This window comes from Cnephaeus nilssonii (genome assembly GCF_951640355.1).
Source record: "Cnephaeus nilssonii genome assembly, chromosome: 17".
NCBI lineage: Eukaryota > Metazoa > Chordata > Mammalia > Chiroptera > Vespertilionidae > Cnephaeus > Cnephaeus nilssonii.
Genome location: NC_137088.1, coordinates 25,227,421 through 25,251,673, shown reverse-complemented (window position 1 = coordinate 25,251,673; position 24,253 = coordinate 25,227,421). Strand labels below are relative to the sequence as shown.

General features: G+C 38.3%; 1 protein-coding gene across 1 annotated transcript in view; it reads left to right on the top strand.

Moving 5' to 3' along the window:
- Positions 1-341: 341 nt before the first annotated feature.
- Positions 342-24,253, top strand: part of PIK3R4 (phosphoinositide-3-kinase regulatory subunit 4) — a 65,215-nt gene continuing 41,303 nt past the window's right edge. The window contains exons 1-7 of the mRNA XM_079794938.1: positions 342-843; positions 1,741-2,517; positions 6,836-6,969; positions 8,836-9,418; positions 12,965-13,099; positions 15,251-15,472; positions 16,733-16,906. Of these exons, the coding sequence (XP_079651064.1) occupies positions 1,785-2,517; positions 6,836-6,969; positions 8,836-9,418; positions 12,965-13,099; positions 15,251-15,472; positions 16,733-16,906 (1,981 nt within the window). The 5' untranslated portion in view covers positions 342-843; positions 1,741-1,784. The remainder of the gene's footprint in view (positions 844-1,740; positions 2,518-6,835; positions 6,970-8,835; positions 9,419-12,964; positions 13,100-15,250; positions 15,473-16,732; positions 16,907-24,253) is intronic.

Sequence of the window (24,253 nt, the reverse complement as noted above, 5' to 3'; positions counted from 1 at the left end):
ATAAATTGATTTTTGTATTTTAAACAGGTGAACTGTTTAATTGTATATAAATTATATTAACTTCCCTAAATAAGCCTGTGAATTCTCTTAAATAACTTGTGTACTTGAGGTGAAGGGGTGTCTGAACAAGTTCTGGGGGATTTCAGAAGCCCCAAAGTTCAAAGAAAGATGAGAAGGGCTAGATGTTGTCCAAGCGTTTTATTTTCTTCCTCTCTAGACTCACGGAGCGAGACCACGCCCCTTCCCCCGTCTCCTAGCAACCAACGCCCTTAAGGCGCTCTGCCTCGTGCCTCACCCCGTAACTTCCGCTCCGCGGCAGGAAGTGAGGTCACAGCCGGCGGCTTTCCCGGGAGTTCGGCGTTTGTTGTGAGTGCAGCCGCTGAACCAGTGTTTCCCTGGAACTGGCGGTCTCCCTCCCACTCCCGAGTTCCACCTTCCCTCCGGTGCTGAGGACCTGGAGGAGTGTAGAGGACCCCGAGAGTCCAGAAGTCCGCGCGTGAGGAAGGCGAGGCCCGAAAACGCGTGGCCCTGAGGGCAGAGTCGGGGGCTGGCGGGGGCAGCTCCCTAGGTAGCTGTGCAATTGCGTCCGCCTGGCTTCTTCGGTCGGCTTCGCCCCCGAAAGCTTCCCCAGTTCTCCCGGGCGGACAACTGGGGTTCCTGGAGATTGGGACTTTTTTCTGCGTCCCTCCCCAACACCCCACTTCTTGCCTTGGAAGGAAGACCCCCTTCATAGTGGCGACTGACTAGGCTGCCGACTCCCTTCCTCGCCCAGCCCCTGAAGTGACCCACCATGACCTTAGTGTGAGCTAATGACCGACCTGGGACACTTTTCCGGAGTCTAGGGTAAATGTTTATATGTGCGCATGGCCTCGTGTGTGTGTGTGTGTGTGTGTGTGTCTTTTATTTCCTGCAAAATCTGAGCTAGGAGAAAACCCTGGGCTGTGTTTGGCAATTGTGTATTTGGGTTTACTTTTTAAACATATCTTTGCCAGGGTTTCTTCCCTGTGGCTGTTGCAAATCAGACAACTTTGTGCCTTCTAGTAGCTGGGTGGGAAGGCACCCTGGAATCAGGCTGGAAAGGCCCAGGAGATACTGTTGTTTTGGATGTTAGCCTAGCCTTTGAAAAGTTCAGTGACTTGTATTAGGTGGTTCTTAGTTTTAAGCTTTTTAAAAAAATATATATTTTTAATTGATTTCAGAGGGGAGAGGGAGAGAAACATAAATGATGAGAATCATTGATCAGCTGCCTCCTGCACGCCCCCTACTGGGGATTGAGCCCACAGCCGGGGCCTGTGCCCTGAGCGGGAATCCAACCTTGACCTCCTGGTTCATAGGACCACACTCAACCAGTTTTTAATGTGTTTTTGTCTTATGTTTAATTCTACAAGTGCTTCTTGAACAATGACTTGTCACTCTCACAGCCCTAAGTACAATACTGAACATATAGTAAAGGCTTAGTCATTGTAAAAATTAGAAAATACAAATTTTAACATCTTCAACTTAATACTGAAGGGGCCTATTTAAATACAGCCCAGCTCCTGGAAAGGACAACATAAAATAACAAGATTTTTTTTTAGATAAATGTGTATGAAATTTAGAGGCTGCCTGGGAGGATAGGTACAGTGATCTCAATGGAAGAGAAATATGGTACATCTATCTTTTAGGAGGAGACCAAATAAAGAATGGTGTTTCATTGCGTGTTTCGTTCTCCCTCTTCTTTTTTTTTTTTTTTTTTAACAGGTGGTGTTTCCTAACTTACTGACCCGGAGGCACTTGCTGCCATTATGGGAAATCAGCTTGCTGGCATTGCTCCTTCCCAGATCCTTTCTGTGGAGAGCTATTTCTCAGATATCCACGACTTTGAATATGATAAGAGCCTGGGGAGTACTCGTTTCTTTAAAGTTGCTAGAGCGAAGCACCGAGAAGGCCTGGTGGTTGTGAAGGTCTTTGCAATTCAGGATCCCACATTGCCTTTAACCAGCTATAAACAAGAGCTGGAGGAACTGAAAATCAGGCTTCATTCTGCACAAAACTGCCTACCTTTCCAGAAAGCAGCCGAAAAAGCATCTGAGAAAGCAGCCATGCTCTTCAGGCAATATGTGCGGGACAATCTCTATGATCGCATAAGTACCCGTCCATTCTTAAATAACATTGAAAAACGTTGGATTGCTTTCCAGATCCTGACAGCTGTGGACCAAGCACACAAATCTGGAGTCCGCCATGGGGACATCAAGACTGAGAATGTAATGGTCACCAGTTGGAACTGGGTCCTCTTAACTGATTTCGCCAGTTTTAAACCCACTTACCTTCCAGAAGACAACCCAGCAGATTTCAATTATTTCTTTGACACCTCACGGAGGAGAACTTGTTATATTGCTCCTGAACGTTTTGTTGATGGTGGGTTGTTTGCCACTGAGTTAGAATATATGAGAGATCCTTCAACTCCACTTGTAGACTTAAATAGCAATCAGAGAACAAGAGGAGAGTTGAAGCGAGCAATGGACATCTTTTCGGCAGGTATTTGAGTTGGCTAAATTTGCTAAGGGGGGAATGTGCATATAATTTAACTCGAATATAGAAATGTAGCTTAAAAATTTTTTTTATATGTTGAAAGTTTATTTGTCCTTATACACTATATTAGTGTTCTTTCATTGGACATGTTTAAGTGCCTAGAAAATGCAAGAGCAATTCATTCAAACATTTAAGAAATATTTGAATTCTTGCATATGTGTCAGGCAGTGTCTTAAGCATTAGAGACATAGATGAGTAATTATGTCCCTTTTTTTCACGGTGCTTATACTTAAATGGGGAGATATGATTGAAAAAGGACATTTCAGTGTAATGTGGCTTGCTGAGGTGGTAATAAGCATAGGGTGCCGTTATAGGAACATGTAAATACTTAAATTAGTTTCCATGGTGGTGATGGGTAGAGAGGCAGGATCAAGAAGGGGCTCTTTATTGGGAGGATGACATGTAAACAGACCTGAAAGATGATTATACTTATGGTAAGTATATGGTAAGGGGAGTCTCTCTCAGGCAGAGTGTTGCTTATACAAAGACTTGAAGCGTGATATGATGCACTCATTTATTAGGGCACTTTAAGTGATATAGGATATCTGGAACATAGAGTGTGAGGTAAGCAAGGCCCAGATCAGAAAGGATCTTGTATGCCCATGTTAGTCTTCAGAGACATTGTCAGATAAGTGTTTTATTTTTTTTAATAAACATATTTTTGTTGTTGACAATATTACAGATGTCCCCCCTCCCCCCCTCCCATACCCTGGTTTGCCCAGCCCCTATCCCCTCTCCCTCCAGGCCTTCACCACCCTATAGTCTGTGTCTATGGCTATGCATATAAGTGTATAAGTCCTTTGGTTTATCAGATACGTGTTTTAGACAGGATACCGACTATAGATAGCATGGAGAGTGGATTACAGGGGAGCTACACAGGAGACTCGATGTGTGTGTGCGTGTGTTTTTAATTTTTAATACATGATTATTGATTTCAGAGAGGAAGTAGAGGGAGAGAGAGATAGAAACATCAACGATGAGAGAGATTCATTGATCGATTGCCTCTTGCATGCCCCCTCACTGGGGATTGAGTCCTGCAACCTGGGCATGTTCCCTTGACCAGAATCGAACCTGGGACCCTTCAGTCCACAGGTTAACGCTCTATCCACTGAACCAAACTGGCTAGGGCCAAAATCACTATCTTGAAAAGATGTCTGCACCCCCATGTTTATTGCATTATTACTTAACAATAGCCAAGTCCATCAATTGATGGACACCTAGGTTGATGGAAACACCCTACGTGTCCATCAGTTGATGCACGGATAGAGAAAATGCTCCAGGACAGAACCCAGTCTAGGGTCAGGTATTGCATTTAGTTGTCATGTCTCTTTAGCCTCCTTTAATCTGTAACATTTCCACATTGTCATTATGGCATTGACATTTTATGAAGAATACTTTTTCCCTTAAATTTTTAACAATTATTTTTATACTTTTTATTTTTAAATGATAGACTCAAAGGAAGTTACAAAAATTGTGAAGACCCTTTTCCCTGGCTTCCTCCAGTGGTGACATCTTCAATGACTAGTACAATGTCAAAATCAGAACTTGACATTGTTGCATTACTGTTAACTAGATTATACATAGACCTTATTCGGTTTTTACCAGCTTTACATATACATTTGTGTGTACATGTTTTTTAATAGGATATTCTTCATTTTGGGTTTGTCTGCTGTCTTCTTGAGATTCAATCAGTTTATGCATTTTCGGTAAGAATAGTACATAGGTGATGATGTGTCTTTATGGTATCACCTCTGCAGTCAAATGGTGTTTGATGGTCAAGATATTGCCCAATTTCTCCCCTTCATAGTTAATTTTTTAAATCCCTTGCAACTAATAACCTGTGGGAAGAAACTTCAAGACCAGTTGTCACAATTTTCTCCTTGATTTGGCATCCACTGATGATTCTTGCTTGATCCAATCTTTACTGTGATGGTTTTAAAATGATGATTTTCCAGTTCCAGCACTTTTCCACATTGACCAATAGGCCCTCAGCATTCTATTATACTTAGGTGTCCTCTTTCCCCTCATTTATTTTATATAGGTAGGGACTCCTACACTCAGTTTTGGAGGAATTTTAAAACCTATATTCATCAGAGATATTGGTCTGTACTTTTATTGTGATGTCTTTATCTGGTTAGGTATAAGGGCAGTATTGATATCATAGAATGAGTTGGGAGGTGTTCCTCCTCTTCCATTTCTTGAGAGAATTTGTGAAGGGCAAATGCTAATTCCTTCAAAGTTTGATGGAATTCACCTGTTAAGCCATCTTGGTGTAGGCTTTTCTTTGTGGGAAATTTTTATAACCAATTCAATCTCTTACAATGCTCGTTCAGATTTTCTATTTCTTTTTAGGGCAGCTTTGGTAATCTATTTCTATGAATCTGTCCATTTCATCTAGATGATCACATTTGTTGGCATATAGTTATTCAAAGTACTCTCATAATTCTTTTCATTCTGTACAGTTGGTAGTAATGTCCCTTTTCCACCCCAATCTTTGTTATTCCTTTCCTTCTATTTACTTTGCTTTGAGTTTACTCTTTTCTTGTTTTTTAAGGTGTTTATAGATACACATTTCCTCTAAACATTGCATCATATATGTTTTTGTATGTTGTGTTTTTGTTTTCATTCATCTCAAAGTATTTCATAATTTCCCTTTGATCCATTGGTTATTTAGGAGTGTGATTACTTCTTAATATTTGAATTTTTCAAATTTTTTTCTGTTCCTAATTTCTTATTTTGTTCTGTTGTGATTTGAAGAACATAATTTGTGTGATTTCAGTTCTTTTAAACTTATGGAGCCTTGTTTTATGACCTAGAATACAGTCCAACCTGGAGAGTGTCCCATTTGTACTTGAGAAGAATTTTGTATTCTATTGTTGAGTGGAGTGTTCCTTTGATTTCTGTTAGATCCAGTTGGTTCATAATGTTGTTCAATTCTATTTCCTTCTTGGTTATGATGTTTGTAATAGCTATTTTTAAGTCTTTTATTCTAAAACTTGACATTATATAGGTAGAAATTAATGAAATAAATGTTTTGAGTGTTTATTATGTCTCAGGAATTGTCTTAGTTGGTGTCGGGATTTTTCAGTGAACAAAATAGACAAAAATCCCTTCCTCATGGAGTTTGCTTTCTAGTGGGCATGTAGACAATAAAGAAATAAATACATTAAATATATAATTTGGCAGTTGATACTGTGGGGTAAACAGTAGGGAAAGGGAATGTGCCAGGTGTGGAGTATGAGGTAGGTGTAGTTGTGGGCCTAAACTGGGCAGTCAAGAAAGGCCTCACTGCTAAAGTGATATTTGATCTGAAGGAGGTGGAGGTATAAGCCATGTGTATACTTGGGGAATAGCATTTTAGGCAGAAGGACCAGCAAATGCAAAGGCTGTGAGCTAATGCTATGTAAGGATCTCTTTAAGAATTGTTAAATGTGCAGGCTCTATTCCCAGTAAAGGGCCTGCAGGAGGCAGTCGATCAATAATTCTCATCATTGATGTTTCTATCTCTCTCCCTTCCTCTCTGAAATCAATAATTAAAAAAAGAGTTGTTAAATGTATGTTATACAGTGATTCAGTGAAACTGCTTGTCCTTTTTGAAATGTGGATAGGTGTTTTTTTTTTTAATTCCCTATAGAAGATTACATAAGTGCAAAATGATTGGGTTATCTCTTCTCTCTAACAGCCACACTTCTCATTTTATAATTGTTTTTGTTCACTGGTTTATTTTATGCCTCCCTTCCTATAATGAAAGCTTTATGAGGGCAGGGATTTTATCTGTTTCATGTACTATGGGAGCCTAATGTATAGTAGACACAATTTTAGTTTAATGAATAAATGAATTGTCAGCTATGATTTCTCAGTAATTCCTTTTGAATTTAATTTCTATAAATCCATACTTAAAAAACCCCAGTGTATTTCTTGTGGCTTTTACTCTATCCATCTATTTTTAAATGTATGGTGTGTACATTATATGTGCACATTCATTTAAAATTATAGAACTAGGAAGTAACTTTATTTGATTTAAGTTGTTTTTTAAGGAGGGGCAAAAATAGAATGGGCCTTTTTGATGTTACACTTTTTGAAACTGACCATTAGGCAATACACATTTTCTCTATCTTGATTGATTGTTGTATATTGCATTAAAATTTATAATTCAGTTTACTTGGTTTCACATTTTCAGTTTTATGAATTCTCTGAATTCTTGATCTATATTAATGATTTCTTGCATTTCATTTTTAATAAAATTATATCTGCTATTTTCCAGGTTGCGTGATAGCTGAGCTTTTTACAGAAGGTGTACCATTATTTGATCTCTCTCAACTTTTGGCTTATAGAAATGGACAGTTTTTCCCTGAACAAGTGCTAAATAAAATTGAAGATCGCAGTATCAGAGATTTGGTAACTATGCTACAAATATTTGCCATAAAGAATTTAATAGAATTGTGTTCTTTTGCATTAGTCCATTCTCTAAAATGTTATAAATTGGAAACAAAGCAATAAAGCCCTATAGACTAATCCAAATACCTCATGGTTTTTACTTTATTAGGGAGAAATGTACAATTCCCTCACCCTCTTTCCCAGACACAGAGCTCCTTTGACTTAACTTTTTATTTGCGCGTGTGCGCACGCACACAGACACACACACACACACTCTCTCTCTTTCTCTCTCTCTCTCTCTCTCTCTCTCTCTCTCTCTCTCTCTCTCTCTCTCTCTGTCTTTCTCTCTCTCACTCTCACTGAAACTCACACAGACACCTCTTCCCATTATAATCTTTGGTCTGCTTTGGATGGATTTAGGTGGAGGTAAGGAGATGCCTGGGGGTTAGAGAATTTGTCCAGGCCAGAGCTTGCTAGTAAGATATGAAGAAGACAGGAAACATCAACTTGAATATAATGCAGCAGTATAAGGCCATTTCATATGGAAGCTACTAACTTTATATACTACCCTTGACACTGAGGGCAGTTCTGGAAGGGAAGATGTAGAATCATAAATTAGTATAGCAGAACAGATATGAGGAATTCTGTGGGAGGTCATATAAGCCATATGTCCATATTACTGTTTGAGGGGATCTTTTTAAAGTCAGTCAGTCAGTATAGGAACTGATCCTTACGATGACTCTGAGTCATGGAAAGGATATGGTGTATTTAAAATATCCTTTAGTAAGGTAGGGAAATATACATTTTAATTTCTCTTACAAATAGCAAATACTAAAAAATACACTAGATAAAGGAAACGAATTTTGCTCATGTTTAGCTCAGCTGGATTAGGAGTTGGTATATTTGGCTGGTATGTCTTTGGATGTGGCATTCATTCATCACGTTACACTGGCATGAATTTGGGCCTACATTTTCTTAACTATGAAAGGAGTGAATTGACTAATCTTGAAAGCTTAACCTAAATGTCAAAGTAATTCTATTAGGTCACTTTTCCTTATTTATAGTATATTTGATTCCCCCAAGTTCAATATGAGGCTCTTAAACAGAAAGCTCAAATAACTAGATATATGTATATGATATTTTGAGTATTTGAATAATGGCTAATACAGTGTGATGGTCTAGGAAAGATTAAACTATGCTCTGTATATTGAAAAAATTTTCTTATGATGCTAGAAAACATAAGATAAATTCAAATAAGGTATGTCATTTCTAGTATTTGCAGGATTTAACACTTCTTTTACACTACTTGAAAAGTTTAAACCACTGATGCCCTTTGTGAACAGATGCTAGTGCTACACTTAAACCAGGTATTTCCTTAAGCTTGTGAAAATAAGTCTCTAAACCAGAACTGTGGTATGTAAATAGGTTTTAGGGGATCTGTAATTCTTTTCAGAATTGTGTGTAATTTTGTATGCAAAACTTGTGTGTATACCCTTTTCTCTGAAGAAAAAAAATTCCATTGCTTTCCTCAGATTCTCAGTGACATCTCCTGCTCAGAAAATGTTTAAGAATCCTTGAGTTGTGGGCAGCAGTATATTACTCTTCTGTCTTAATAAATGGGGAATGTTGAACAGAATTCACCTCCTCTTTATGTGTCTGGGTCATCTGTAATATGTTAGTATGTAATTTCTTGTTGTTTTTTAGGACAGTAGTAGAGTCACATATTACTTGTTAGGTTCTGAAAGTAGTTTGAATGGTAAAGATTGAGGAGAGTCAGAATTACTTCACAAATCCTTTAAGTCATGGTTAAAATGCCCTTGAAGCTTTTCTCTGACTTAAGTTGCTGTTCTCAAATCCATTTTTACTCTCTTTCTCCCCTTGGTATAGGTAACTCAGATGATTCACCGTGAGCCAGATAAACGGTTAGAGGCAGAAGATTACTTAAAGCAGCAGCGTGGCAATGCCTTTCCTGAAATATTTTACACTTTCCTTCAGCCCTACATGGCCCAGTTTGCCAAGGAAACATTTCTTTCTGCAGATGAGCGTATTCTGGTTATACGGAAGGATTTGGGCAACATTATTCACAATCTCTGTGGACACGATCTGCCGGAAAAAGCTGAAGGAGAGCCTAAGGAAAATGGGCTGGTTATCTTGGTGTCTGTTATAACCTCCTGTCTACAGACCCTTAAATACTGTGATTCCAAACTTGCTGCTTTGGAACTTATTCTTCATTTGGCTCCACGATTAAGTGTAGAAATTCTTTTGGATCGTATTACTCCATATCTTTTGCATTTCAGCAATGACTCTGTTCCTAGAGTGAGGGCTGAAGCCTTGAGGACATTGACCAAAGTTCTAGCTCTTGTCAAAGAGGTTCCTCGCAATGATATCAATATCTATCCGGAATATATTCTGCCGGGCATAGCCCACTTGGCCCAAGATGATGCTACTATTGTCAGACTAGCCTATGCTGGTAAGAGATTATTGTCTAAGTAATAGCTACTCATATTTATGAAGTTAGTGACTAATACCTCTTGTTTTTCTGATTTCTTTGGGAATTCTGAGAATGACCTTTGGTCCCTGAACTATTTGTGTACATTTTAGTAATATTTATAGCTAATCTGTACCTGGGACTCAACTTTTGTGTGTACTCTCATTTTTGAAATGATCAGAATTAGCTAGTAAAAAGTATATAATACAGAATCTTGTGCTTTTACTGGGAGTATTATATTTAATTTGAAGGGAGACTAATGTTTACAAATATGTGCTTCTGGGGTATGTCTTTAGGCCTTTATAAAGCTTCTCTGAACAAATAAGCTGTTTGAATATCAATTTTAGGATATGCAACAATTTATTGTTGAAAGATTTATTTTGATGGGTAATTTGGTGTTGAAAGAATCTAGCCTTACTTACTGAATTAAAGATCCTTTCAGTTACTATAGTGCTTAGGATGTATGGCTTCTTTGTGGTGAAGTGTGTTACACCTGCATGTTTTACTTGTAATTCTCATAAAATCAAGTGATACAGATTCATGTTTTTAGCTCCCTAAATTCTGAATGTTTATTACGGCATGGAAATGCCATTGAAACATTTACATAATTCCATAATTTATTTCTAAAATGTAATCTTATGGAAATCAGGGATTCTTTTTTGAAGTACATAATGTGGTGATGATATTGTCACTTTGCTGTAAGATGCTTGCTTAGGAAACATCTTACAGATGTTTTTAATCCTAACCTGAGAGTATGTTTGTTTATTTTTAGAGAGATAAATGGGGGGGGGGGGGAGAGAGAAAACATCAATAGGTTGCTTCCCTTACCCCTGACTGGGGATTGAACCCCCCACCTTTTGGTGTATGGAACAATGCTCCAACCAATTGAGCCACCCGGCCAGGACGCCTATTAGTATTTTAATGGAACATGTGAAAAATGGTCTTTGGACGCTGGCCTTATATACTAGGCACATCCAAAAAGTGATTGGCGGTTGTTGGGTTTCTTTTTTTTATATGTATATTTTTATAGATCAGCCTATTTACTTATGTATGGTTTCTGGTTTCCGTAACAGTTTAGTTATAAGTTTCAGGGCTAGAAAATGAAGGATTTCTTTAAGATATATCTGAGTTTATCATTTGTAACAAAGCATATTTATAATTCACTTGGTAAATATTAACAATTGAGCCAGATAAAATTAAATAACAGTTTTTAGGTTTTAAAAACAAGCTGTATCTTTAGGGTTTCATGTCCTACTTTTTACCCAGGGGATCTTAGTCTGTTCTTTAATTGTGTTAAATAGATAAGATTTTGATGTGTAGGTGCCATATTAACATATTGATAGTCAATTACTAATAGTCATAGCATAAAAATAATGCTATTTGTTGAAAAACCTGCTGTGTGTCAGGGTATCTACTGTTCAGGCTTGTTGCAAGGGTTAGTTGCAAGAGATACATAGATTCTAAGATAGATTTTAGATTCTAAGATAAAGTCTAGATTTTAAGATTCTAAGATCTGTATGTCTTTCACAACTACCCCTTGCAAAAGCCTTGAGCAGTGACTGTTATTTTCCTTCATTTTACCAGTGAGGAAATTGTGAACGAGAGAGTCTAAAAAACATGACCCCGATGTATCTGGTCTAATTCTTTCTCAGTTCTCAGAGTTACTGGTCTAGACCTTGATTTTGAAGCAATCCTGCTTTTCTATGGTCTTCTGGGTTTTTATGATGGGAGTCCATGATAACCCAGGGACAGTGCCAGTACCTTGCCGTGTCCCTTCACGATGGCTTGGTGCATGACAAAGCTACCTTTTTTAATAGAACCAGAGGTATGTTTGAACTTGTATGGTTAAGTATAATTAAACCACACATGTTAGTAATTAAAAATTTAAAATCAATTTGTAAATTTCTTTTACATTATTCTTTTTTAGCTCAGAGAAGTTGGTATAGATTTATATCTTATGTCAACTTTCAAATTGTGGTTTATAAACTTCAATGGGGAAATAAGCATAACTTAGACTTTAGAGGTTCAGAAAAATAAGAGACTTTTCCTAATAAAGATGTGTTAATTAAAGTGGGGATATTCATCTAGAATTTTGACTTATTACCAGAGGATGGCCCCAAATTTCTCCATCTTTAGGGTGAGCAGGCATTGCAGGGTATTAATATCTTGCTTACTTAGAGGTAAATTTCTGTTCTATTCAGAACAGTGTTGAACCTGGGAAAGGTGGAGGGAATCCATGCATTTGGTAGACTGAAAAATCTCAAATAATGTGAGATGCATCTCAGTTTCGGAAATGTAAAAAGTTAAGAGAAAGTGTCAGATTCAAAATAAAGTAGTTAAACTTTATGTTCAGTGCTATTTACTGCAAAGATGGAAGAGTACAGAGTTAAGCTAAGAAGCACAGAAGTAGTAGAGAAAGAAGGGTAGAAACAGTAATAAAAATGGAAGAAGATATAAGCAATAGAGTAGATATAATTAATAGCAAATATGACAGCAGAACTTAGAAGTAGATACTTTCACAGTGGTGAGGAGTAGCAGATAGTTTTACTAGATTACCAGAAAGAGAAAGAAGAAAATACAGACAACTGCAGAAGTGTGGCAAACAGTCTCACACTTTGGTTCCTTAAGAACTTCAGAGTATCACTTGTGAAGCAATCCAACAGTGATTGATTCAATTTGGTAATGGCTCTTTGAAATAGATGTGACTCGTTTATGTGTGAAGAAACTGAAGCTCAGATTGGTTAAGCAGCCAGCTAGTAAGTGGCAGGGTAGAGATTTGAGCCAAGGTCTGTGTGATCCCAAAGCCCAGCTTGATCTGTTATTTCCATGTGAATGTTTGTTAGTCTAATGTCAAAATACTGTTTAAAGGGTAGGACTCTAAAAGGATTTTTTTTTTCTCATTAGATTTGAGTGCTGTGTTTTAGGTTATTTTTGCCTTTTAAAAAGATGTCTATGTTCAATATTAAAACACTAGGGGCCTGGTGCACGAGATTCGTGCACTTGGGGTGGGATTCCTCAGCCTGGCCTGCGCCCTCTTGCAGTCCAGGAGCCCTCGGGGGATTTCCAAATGACAGCTTAGGCCCAGGAGCTGGCCTAAGCCATCAGTCGGACATCCTTAGCGCTGTTGCAGAGGCAGGAGAGGCTCCCGCCACTGCCGCTGCGCTCATCAGCTGTGAGCCTGACTTCTGGCTGAGCAGCACTCCCCCTGTGGGAGTGCACTGACCACCAGGGGGCAGCTCCTGTGTTGAGCATCTGCCCCCTGGTGGTCAGTGCATGTCATAGTGACTGGTTGTTCCGTAGTTCGGTTGATTTGCATATTAGCCTTTTATTATATAGGATAGTTTAGAAATAGTTGTAGATTATGAAATTAGTTACTAAAATATGATTTGGTTAAGTGCTAAATGTAAAAGTTTTACTTTTCCTCCTTAGTTTTATGATTATTATTTTATATATAAAGAGTTAGGGAGGAAAAGTTATAAACATTACAGAGATTTAAGAAGATAATTATAATTTTTCTTCCTTTTATAGAAAACATAGCTCTGCTGGCAGAAACAGCTTTGAGATTCCTGGAATTAGTACAGTTAAAAAATCTCAATATGGAAAATGACCCAAATAGTGAAGAAATAGATGAAGTTACACATCCCAATGGAAATTATGACACAGGTAGTATGATTCTCTGTTCCAGATTTCCTGTTACTTAGAATGAATTGCTAATGTGAACTTGGAGCAAATCATCATTTCTAATTTTCATGTAAGGTGAAAAATACCAGATCTATAGGTAGGAAGGGTTCCTGGTTTCTGGTTGTTCTCTCTATTCTCAAGTACTTATCTAGCCAGAAAATGATCAGCTTGTTGCTACAGATTCTAAGCTCAATTGTTTTTCAGCCAGAATTGATTTGTGTCAATAATAAAGCTAGCTGAATTATTTCATACTTATGATAAAAGAAAAACCATTGACATCATAGCTAAAGAATCTAAATCTTTTCTCCTTATGTGACGATATCCTGTGTATCCTCAATCATAAGTTTGTGTTTATTTTATACTATCTATGATTTACATATTAAAACCCACACATTTTACTGTAAAGGGACAGATATGATAAACTCTTTGAGGTCAGAGTTCTTTTTATTTTTAAAGAGCCACTTTAAAATATATATGTGTGTGTGTGTGTGTGTATATGTGTGTATATATGTGTGTGTGTGTGTGTGTGTATATATATGTGTGTGTATATGTATATATATATATATATATAATTGATTTCAAAGAGGAAGGGAGAGGGAGAGAGAGAGATAGAAACACCAATGATGAGAGAGAATCATTGATTGGCTGCCTCCTGCATGCCCCTTACTGGGGATCGAGCCCCCACCTGGGCATATGCCCTAGCAGGGAATTGAACCTCCTGGTTCATACCTGGTTCATAGGTCAACACTCAACCACTGAGCCACACCGGCTGGGCCTGTCTTAGTTTCTTTACATTCGTACAATTTCTAATAAAGATATGTTTAGTAAAGTGGGGATAGACTTGTAGTTAATGTTTATTGAGTTAGATATTTAGAAGTGAAATAATATGCTTAGGTCTGTTCTAAGATGTTTCTAGTTGAGAAAAACTAGAGAAGTGTAGTTTTCAGATTTTTATGTTACAGATAACTGCAATGGCTCTATTACTTGTAGAAAGTAGCATAATTTTTAAGACAGCATAATTATATGGAGTTCAAGACAAATAATTTTGAACTACAGAAGAATATATCAGAAAGGAAATCTTCACTTTTTCTATGGAACTAGAAAATAATACTGTTCAATGTTCTAGAACCATGTAATTGGATCTTTTTATGTAATGAATTTAGGTGTTAACACTTTTGGGGAGTTAACCTGAAGTTTTTCTTAATGTGAACATAATCCATTTCCCTTGACAGTGGATGCACCAGGAGTGGCCTCTGCCCTTATTCAGGTAGCCAACAGATAATTGTCAAAGATAGCTCTGCATCAGGCAATTTTGTGCCTGCTTTAAGCACTAGGAATACAATAGTGCCTAAGACAGACAAGATCCTTGCTCTTGTGTTTACGTTTTAGTAAGGGGAAGACAGATAAGTAAGTAAATAAGGGGAGGGTGGATAGGAGATAAGGCCAGAGTGGTAGCCAGATCATGCAAAGCCTTGACAGGACTTGGCAGTGTGCTTCTGAAATTTAATCCAGCCTTTAAGAAGGTTTGCTCTTGCCCTAGCCGGTTTGGCTCAGTGGATAGAGCGTCAGCCTGTGGACTGAAGGGTCCCAGGTTTGATTCGGTCAAGGGCATGTACCTTGGTTGCGGGCACATCCCCAGTGGGGGGTGTGCAGGAGGCAGCTGATGGATGTTTCTCTCTCATTGTTTTTAACTCTATCCCTCTCCCTTCCTCTCTGTAAAAAATCAGTAAAATATATTTAAAAGAAAATAAAAAAAGAAAGCCTACCCTGCACCATCAGATTATATCCTGAACCAGTCTAGTGTTTTCAAGTCCTTGATTAAGTTGATCTTATTGGAGCAGTATGGTCTCTTTTCTGGTGCTTCCCATGCTTTTCTACTTAAGCCTCATAAATAGAGCTTTTTAATTAGTGAGATAGTAGCCAAGCTTGTGAAGTCAGCTTATTGGGACGTTCTTCAGTTTTATGTTTCAGCTTTCTATCTACCCTTCAGAGTTCTAAATAGTGGAAAAACGTAGTGATTATAGACTTTCTATGGTGGCTTCTTAATCCATTTCTCTGAGGAGTAAGAAGGAAGACTGTGTATTTGTATAAGGAAAAAGAATAGATTCTAGTTTTACTTTTTTTTGTTTTTAGAGCTCCAAGCCTTGCATGAAATGGTCCAGCAGAAAGTTGTCACTTTGCTAAGTGACCCTGAAAATATCGTGAAACAAACCTTAATGGAAAATGGAATAACTCGGCTGTGTGTATTTTTTGGACGTCAAAAAGCCAATGATGTTTTATTGTCTCACATGATTACTTTCCTGAATGATAAGAATGATTGGCATCTGCGTGGAGCTTTTTTTGATAGTATAGTTGGTATGTTGTTTTTTAAATTTCTCTTTAAGGTTTTGAATTCTCAAAAACATGCAATTTAAAAGGTGACATTACTACTAAATTTTATTAATAATGAATTGAGTTCCTGGTATTTCTGTCTGTCTTCCTGCTGCTTTTGGATGATAAGAATATCTTAGTTGATCAAGGGATTGGTTAATTCAACTGTGATACATCCATATCAAGGAATACCATATAGTCATTGCAAACTGTTTTAAAATGATATTTAATGCCCTGGGAAAGTATCATGAAATATTATTAAAGTGACTGAATTGTAGTGTAGGTCTATTTAAAGTATGATTCCAGTTGTATAAAGATAACAACAGTAAATCATATGTATTTATACAAAAGACTGGAATATATATACTAAGGTATGAATAGTGGTTACATGTAGAACTGGGATTGTAAGTGATTGTTTTCTTTATATTTTTCGTATTTGTCAAAATTTTTTATAGTAAACATAGTATATAACTTTTACAATCAGAAAATAATAGTTAAAATGTAATTATGATTGAAAATCAATCTAATTAGAAAGAAAATTTAGATGTGGTCAGTTATGAAATGTTATATGCTAAAGCCATGTCATTATAATTACCCACTAACCCTCTTTATATCATTTTGGACATGATTGTAACAGCTTGCTGTTTAACTCAAAAGGTTTAAAGACTCTTCTACACTTTGGAAAGCTTTGCTGGTATTCAAACTTTCTCATGTAGTAGCAGAAAGCTGTAGGATTTAGATTTTGTTACCTTATAATCTGGGAAAGTAACTGCTAAAATATTTGCTTTTGGGTGTATTTTCCTAAAAAATAAAAAAAGGAAAGTAACTTATATGGCAATAGTATTAATGTTTCTGCAAATGCTGCTGTAGAATGTTTTGGAGAAAAGGGTACTTCCTACCTTTGAGAAGCTGTGAAATTGCTTGCTTTGTTGTATTCTAGCCTCTCTATTGTTGCTGAAGATAACCTAAAGCCAATCATTCTCCTTCGTTTTTAGGGGACCTATATTTTCCTTTTCATAAGTTCCTAGGATCTCCTCCCTTTCCCCCTAGGTGTTCCAGAATTTCTTGGTCATTTATCTTGTTGTGGGTCTTTTCATTTATTGTGCTGGGTAGGAAGTGCAGTGTCGTCTCCCTGACTGTGGCTCAATATATTTGGTTTTCAATTAATTTTATTGTTTTACTTAGTGGCATTTGCACTTCCAGGTATAGAGTATGTAATCATGTAATGTTACTTCTCTTTTTCAGGTGTTGCTGCCTATGTTGGCTGGCAGAGCTCCTCAATTCTCAAACCCCTGCTGCAACAAGGTCTTAGTGATGCTGAGGAATTTGTTATTGTGAAAGCTCTTAATGCCCTTACCTGTATGTGCCAGTTAGGGCTGCTACAAAAACCCCATGTCTACGAATTTGCCAGTGATATTGGTAAGTTTCTGTTTCTCAAGATTAGGTTGGGAAAATTAGGAAATGGGAAGAGAAATAAAAATTGATAAAGCATTGTAAAACTTTTAGGCAATATAGAGTCAGATTTTCAACTTTATTGTTCCCATATTGTGTATGTATGTGTCTGAATGTACACACACATGTACATGCTTAAACATGGATGCTTGTATGTTTGTGAGAGACAGGCAGGCAGGCAAACGGGATCATTTGGTTCTCCAGCCTGGGTTGGGAAATAATCTCTTTGTTTTCATTTGTAATTAAGTTTTTGTGATACTTGAAAAAAGAAGATTTTGCTTTTTTTATTAATCCTCACTGAAGATATTTTTCCCATTGATTTTTTTAGAGAGAGAGGAGGGGAGGAAAGAAAAGAGAGAGAGAGACAGAGACAGAGACATTGATGTCAGAGAGACACATCGATTGGTTGCCTCCTGCACATGCCCCTACCAGGGCTGGGGATTGAACCTGCAACCTAGCTCCATGCCCTTGACCAGAATTGAACCTGTGACCCTTTGGTGTGCACGCCAACACTCTGAACAACACTGAACAGGGCTTGTTTTTTAACACAAAATGGATAGTCTATAACTGCTCTGAAGAGTCAATTTGTTTTTTTTGGACATTGGACTACTAGTCATGTTGAAATTGGATGCGGATGATTGTCTATGACATGTGTCATTGTACTCATTGCCAGTTAAGAATTCTTAGTATTGAAGTTTCTACTGTTGGTAATTTTATTAACCAGTGAAAGGGATTAATCCCTTGACCTTTACAGCAATTACCTATTTACCTCAACTTAAGATTCAGAATAAGTGCAAAGAAGTCAAATTACGCACTCTAAAATTAAGACTATCCGGAGCTTTTAGTCTTCTTATCACTTCACTTGAAGAAAATAATCAAAATAAAATTGCAAATTGGCTCTATCCAGAGAGGGCATGAAATCTTAGAATATTGCCTCTAGATAAAATATTTAATTGCTGTAAATGCCTTGCCAAGGAAAATTAATAGAAAACCAAAATTGGTTAGACTTGGTTAATTGTTTGTTTGTTTGTTTTTGAGGAACTCCTCAGAGGAAAAAGACAAAGGAGTTATTATTTATTTTTATTGTTAGGAAACTAGATAGTAGCTAGTAAAGATATATAAGATTTCTGGAGAATTTTAAGGCATGAATGTGGCTTTAAAATAATTTTGTGTGAAAAATTTAAGTATATATAGGTTGCTTATTTCATTCTCTAATAGCTTCAATCATTCTTTTTTTTTTTTTTTTCAATTTTTTTATTAAGGTATTATATGTGTACATATCTTACCATTGCCCTCCCCACACCCCCCTCCCATATATGCCCCCACCCCCCAGAGTTTTGCATCCATTGGTTATGCTTATATGCATGCATACAAGTCCTTTGATTGATCTCTTATCTCCCCCACCTCTCCCTAACCTTCCCCTTGTAATTTGACAGTCTGTTTGATGCTTTACTGTCTCTGTATCTATCTTTTTGTTCAAGATTATAATGTTCTTTATTATCCATAAATGAGTGAGATCATGTGGTATTTTTCTTTCATTGACTGACTTATTTCACTTAACATAATGTTCTCCAATTCCTCCCAGGTTGCTGCAAATGATGAGAATTCCTTCTTTTTTATGGCAGCATAGTATTCCATTGTGTAGATGTACCACAGTTTTCTGATCCAGTCATCTGCTGACGGGCACCTAGGCTGTTTCCAAATCTTAGCTATGGTGAATTGTGCTGCTATGAACATAGGGGTGCATATATCCTTTCTAATTGGTGTTTCTAGTTTCTTCGGATATATTCCCAGGAGTGGGATTACTGGGTCAAATGGGAGTTCCATTTTCAGTTTTTTGAGGAAACTCCATACTGTTCTCCACAGTGGCTGCACCAGTCTGCAATCCCACCAGCAGTGCACGAGGGTTCCTTTTTCTCCGCATCCTCGCCAACACTTGTCGTTTGTTGATTTGTTGATGATAGCCATTCTGACAGGTGTGAGATGGTACCGCATTGTTGTTTTGATTTGCATCTCTCGGATAATTAGTGACGTTGAGCATGTTTTCATGTGTCTCTTGGCCTTCCTTCTGTCTTCTTTTGAAAAGATTCTATTTAGGTCTGTTGCCCATTTTTTTATTGGATCATTTATCTTCCTTTTATTAAGTTGTATAAGCTGCCTGTAGATGTTGGAGATTAAACCTTTATCAGTGATGCCATTTGCAAATATGTTCTCCCATGCAGTGGGCCTTCTTGTTGTTTTGTTGATGGTTTCTTTTGCTGTGAAAAAGCTTTTTATTTTGATGTAGTCCCATTTGTTAATTTTCTCTTTAGCTTCCATTGCCCTAGGGGCAGTGTCAGTGAAGAATTTCTTTTGGCATATGTCTGACATTTTGCTGCCTGTGGATTGCTCTAGTATTTTTATGGTTTCCCGTCTTATGTTTAAGTCCTGTATCCATTTTGAGTTTATTTTTGTGTATGGCGTAAGTTGGTGATCAAGCTTCATTTTTTTGCATGTATCTGTCCAATTTTCCCAACACCATTTATTGAAGAGACTGTCTTTATTCCATTGTATGTTCATGCCTCCTTTGTCAAATATTAATTGAGCATAGTGGTTTGGGTCAATATCTGGATTCTCTATTCTGTTCCATTGATCTATATGTCTGTTCTTGTGCCAGTACCAGGCTGTTTTGAGAACAGTGGCTTTGTAATACAGCTTGAAATCTGGTATTGAGATCCCTCCTACTTTATTCTTCTTTCTCAGGATTGCTGTGGCTATTCGGGGTCTTTTTTTATTCCAGATGAATTTTTGGAGAGTTCTTTCAAGGTCTGTGAAATATGCCGTTGGTATTTTAATGGGGAGTGCATTGAATCTATAGATTGCTTTGGGTAGTATGGACATTTTAATGATGTTGATTCTACCAATCCATGAACATGGTATGTTCTTCCATCTGTTTACGTCTTCCTCTATCTCTTTTTTCAGTGTCCTGTAGTTTTCCGTGTATAGGTCTTTTACCTCCTTAGTTAAGTTTATTCCTAGGTATCTTAATTTTTTTGGTGCGATGGTAAATGGGATTGCCTTTTTAGTCTCTCTGTCTGTAAGTTCACTATTGGTGTATAGAAAGGCCATAGATTTCTTGGCGTTAATTTTGTATCCTGCTACATTGCCGAATTCATTTATTAAGTCTATTAGTTTTTTGACGGAGTCTTTCGGATTTTTTATGTACAATATCATGTCGTCTGCAAATAAAGACAGCTTTACTTGTTCTTTTCCAATTTGGATGCCTTTTATTTCTTCTTCTTGTCTAATTGCAATGGCTAATACTTCCAGTACTATGTCAAACAGGAGTGGTGAGAGTGGGCATCCCTGTCTTGTTCCTGTTCTTAGGGGAAATGTTTTTAGTTTTTGTCCATTGAGTATGATGTTTGCTGTGGGTTTATCATATATAGCTTTTATTATGTTGAGGTATGAGCCATCTATTCCCACCTTGTTGAGAGTTTTTATCAAGAAAGGGTGTTGGATTTTGTCAAATGCTTTTTCTGCATCAATTGATATGACTATGTGATTTTTATCTTTCAATTTGTTTATGTGATGTATCACGTTTATTGATTTGCGGATATTGTACCATCCTTGCATTCCTGGGATAAATCCTACTTGGTCATGGTGTATGATCTTTCTGATGTACTGCTGGAGCCGATTTGCTAGAATTTTGTTGAGGATTTTGGCATCTATGTTCATGAGGGATATTGGTCTGTAATTCTCTTTCATTGTGTTGTCTTTATCTGGTTTTGGTATTAGGGTGATGCTGGCTTCATAGAAGGAGCTTGGAAGTGTTCCTTCCACTTGAATTTTTTGGAATAGTCTGAGGAGGATAGGTTTTAGTTCTTCCTTGAATGTTTGGTAAAACTCTCCTGTGAAGCCATCAGGCCCCGGGCTTTTGTTTGTCGGAAGCTTTTTGATGACTGCTTCAATTTCGTCCATAGTTATTGGCCTATTGAGCTGTTTAGATTCTTCTTGATTGATTTTTGGAAGGTTATATTTTTCTAGGAATATGTCCATTTCCTCCAGGTTGTCCAGTTTGTTGGAATAGAGTTGTTCGTAGTATTTTGTAACAATCCTTTGTATCTCAGCGGGGTCTGTTGTTATTTCACCTCTTTCATTTCTGATTTTGTTTATTTGGGTCCTCTCTCTTTGCTTCTTGGTGAGCCTGGCTAGAGGTCCATCAATCTTGTTTATCCTTTCAAAGAACCAGCTCTTGGTTTTGTTGATCTTATGTATTGTTTCCTTGGTCTCTATGTCATTTATCTCCGCTCTGATCTTTGTTATTTCCTTCCTTCTGGTTACACTGGGCTTTTCTTGCTGCTCTTTTTCTAGCTCTTTGAGTTGTAGGGTTAAGTAATTTATTACCATTGTTTCTTGTTTTTTGCAATAGGCCTGTAGAGCTATGAACTTCCCTCTCAAGACTGCTTTCGCTGTGTCCCATAGATTTTGGATTGTTGTGTTTTCATTGTCATTTGTTGCCATGATGTTTTTTATTTCTTCCTTGATCTCTCTGGTGACCCAGTCCTTGTTTAATAGCATGCTGTTTAGTCTCCATGTGTTTGATTTCTTTGGATTGTATTTATTGTAGTTGATTTCCAGTTTTATGCCACTGTGATCTGAGAAGATGCTTGATATAATTTCTATCTTCTTGAATTTGAAGAGACTTTGCCTGTGACCCAGCATATGGTCTATCTTTGAAAATGACCCATGTGCACTTGAGAAGAATGTATATTCTGTGGCTTTGGGGTGAAATGTTCTGAAGATGTCAATTAATTCCATCTGGTCTAGTGAGTCATTTAGGATTGCTGTTTCTTTGCTGATTTTTTGTTTAGAGGATTTGTCCAGTGGTGATAGTGGGGTATTAAAGTCTCCTACTATGATTGTGTTGCTATTAATCTCTCCCTTGATATCCTCCAGGAGTTTTTTTATGTATTTGGGTGCTCCTATATTGGGAGCGTATATGTTTACCAGAATTATTTCTTCTTGTTGGATTTCTCCCTTTAGTATTATGAAGTGGCCTTCCTTATCTCTTGTTATGGCATTTACTTTGAGGTCTATTTTGTCAGATATAAGTATTGCTACCCCAGCTTTTTTTTCATTTCCATTTGCCTGAAAGATATTTTTCCATCCCTTCACTTTCAATCTGTGTGAGTCTCTTGTTCTGAGGTGGGTCTCTTGTAGACAGCATATATATGGGTCGTGTTTTTTTATCCATTCAGCTACTCGATGTCTTTTGATTGGAGCATTTAGTCCGTTTACATTTAAAGTTATTACTGAAAGGTATTTGTTTGCAGTCATATCTATTTTTGTGTCTGTATTCCTTCTTACCTGTTTATTTCTTCTTTTTACAGTATTCCCTTTAGCAATTCTTGCATTGCTGGTTTGGTGGTGATAAACTCCCTGAGGCTTTTTTTGTCTGCAAAGCTCCTGATTTCCCCTTCAATTTTGATTGATAGTCTTGCTGGATATAGTATTCTTGGATTCAGTCCTTTGCTTTGCAACACTTTGTATACCTCCTTCCATTCACTTCTAGCTTGTTGTGTTTCTGATGAGTAATCATTTGACAATCTGATGGGTGTTCCTTTGTAGGTAACTCTCTGTCTCTCTCTTGCCGCCTTTAGGATTCTCTCTTTATCATTTATATTTGCCATTGAAATTATGACATGTCTTGGCGTGGGTCTTTTGGGGTTGATCCTGCTTGGGACTCTCTTTACTTGCGTAACTTTTATCTTTCCCATATCCGGGAAGTTTTCTGTCATTATTTCTTCAAATAGATTTTCTAATCCCTGCTGCTCTTCTTGTCCTTCTGGCAGCCCTATTATACGCATGTTACTTCGTTTCATGTTGTCCCGAAGTTCCCTTAGGCTTTCCTCCTGCTTTTTAATTTTTTTCTCCAATTGCTGTTCAGCTTGAGCTTGTTTCTGTACCTGATCTTCTAACTCACTAATTCGGTCCTCTGCTTCTTGTAGTCTACTGTTGAAACTTTCCATGGTGTTTTTGATTGTAGCTATATCACTTTTCATTTCTTCCTGATTCTTGCATAAGTTGTTGATTTTCTCATCCATCCGATGTATAAATTCCATGACCATTACTCTGAATTCCTTTTCGGTCATGTTGCAAGCTTCATTTTCACTAATTTCCTTTCTTGGCGACTCCACATTTTCTTTCCTCTGTGAGTTATTTCGTTTCCCCATTCTGGCTATTACCAGAAAGCTCAAGCTTCTGTTTGCGTGGACCTGGGCCGTGTGCTGTGGGGACTTCGCTCCACCCTAGTTTCACTGAAGTGCTCTGACACTAGGATGTGTGGCTGTCTTTGGTTGGTGGGAACCAGACTTGCCCAGGATCAGTGTCCCCAGTGTTCTGTGTGGTCTCGTGTGCACATTTAGAATCAGGGGCCCTGTCTGCACCACTCTGTTGGTATGTGCCGAGAATGAGATCCTTAGCATGTGCCAGGAGTCAGAGTTTCCCTGTGTCTGCACCAAGACTCGAGTGTCAAAGTCTCTGTTGCCTTGTGCGGTTTCTCGTTGAGAATCAGGGTCCCTGTGTGTGCACGCACCAACAATTGGGGTCGCTGGCTCTTAGTGTGAATGCGCTGTGAGTCAGGGATCCCAGGCAGCTGTGTCCGGCGTGCCAAATTCCCTGAAGTGGAGCTGCGTCCTGTGTGTGCTCTCTCTGCTGAGCCAAACCGGCTAGAGCGCACTTTCTTAAAAACCTGAAGGTGAGCCGGCTCAGTGCACTCTCCCAAAGTCCCAGAAGGGGGGCGGAGTCCGTCCTGCGCGCCAAATTCCCCAAAGGGAAGCCCCTCTGTGCAGGCTCTTAAGAATCTCCGAAGGGGGAGCTGTGACCCGCGAGCCAAATTCCCCCAAATTCCCCGAAGGGGAGCCCTCTGTGCGCACTGACAGATTTCCCCGACGGGGAGCTGCTTCTGTCCCGTGCGCGAGCGCGCGCCAAATTCCCTAAGAGGGAGCGCGTCCCTGCGCAAAGCTCGGCAGCTTGGGCCGGGGGCGGGTCTATCAGTTACTATGGCGCTGTCTGTGCGCGCTGTGCGCGCTCCTGTGAGCAGCTAGGGCGAAGGGCGCGTCTATCAGTTACTATGGCGCTTTCCGCGCGCTGTGGGCGCTCAGCAGCTTGGGGGAGGGGCAGGTCTATCAGTTACTATGGCGCTATCAGCGCCTGCGAGGAGGGGGATAGGCTCTTTGACTCACGGAAATCTGCCGGGAAGTCTGGATTCTTGTTGTTTGTTTGTCTGAAGCTGTGATAGCAGTTCTCTGTCCCCGGTGGCTGCAGGGTCCT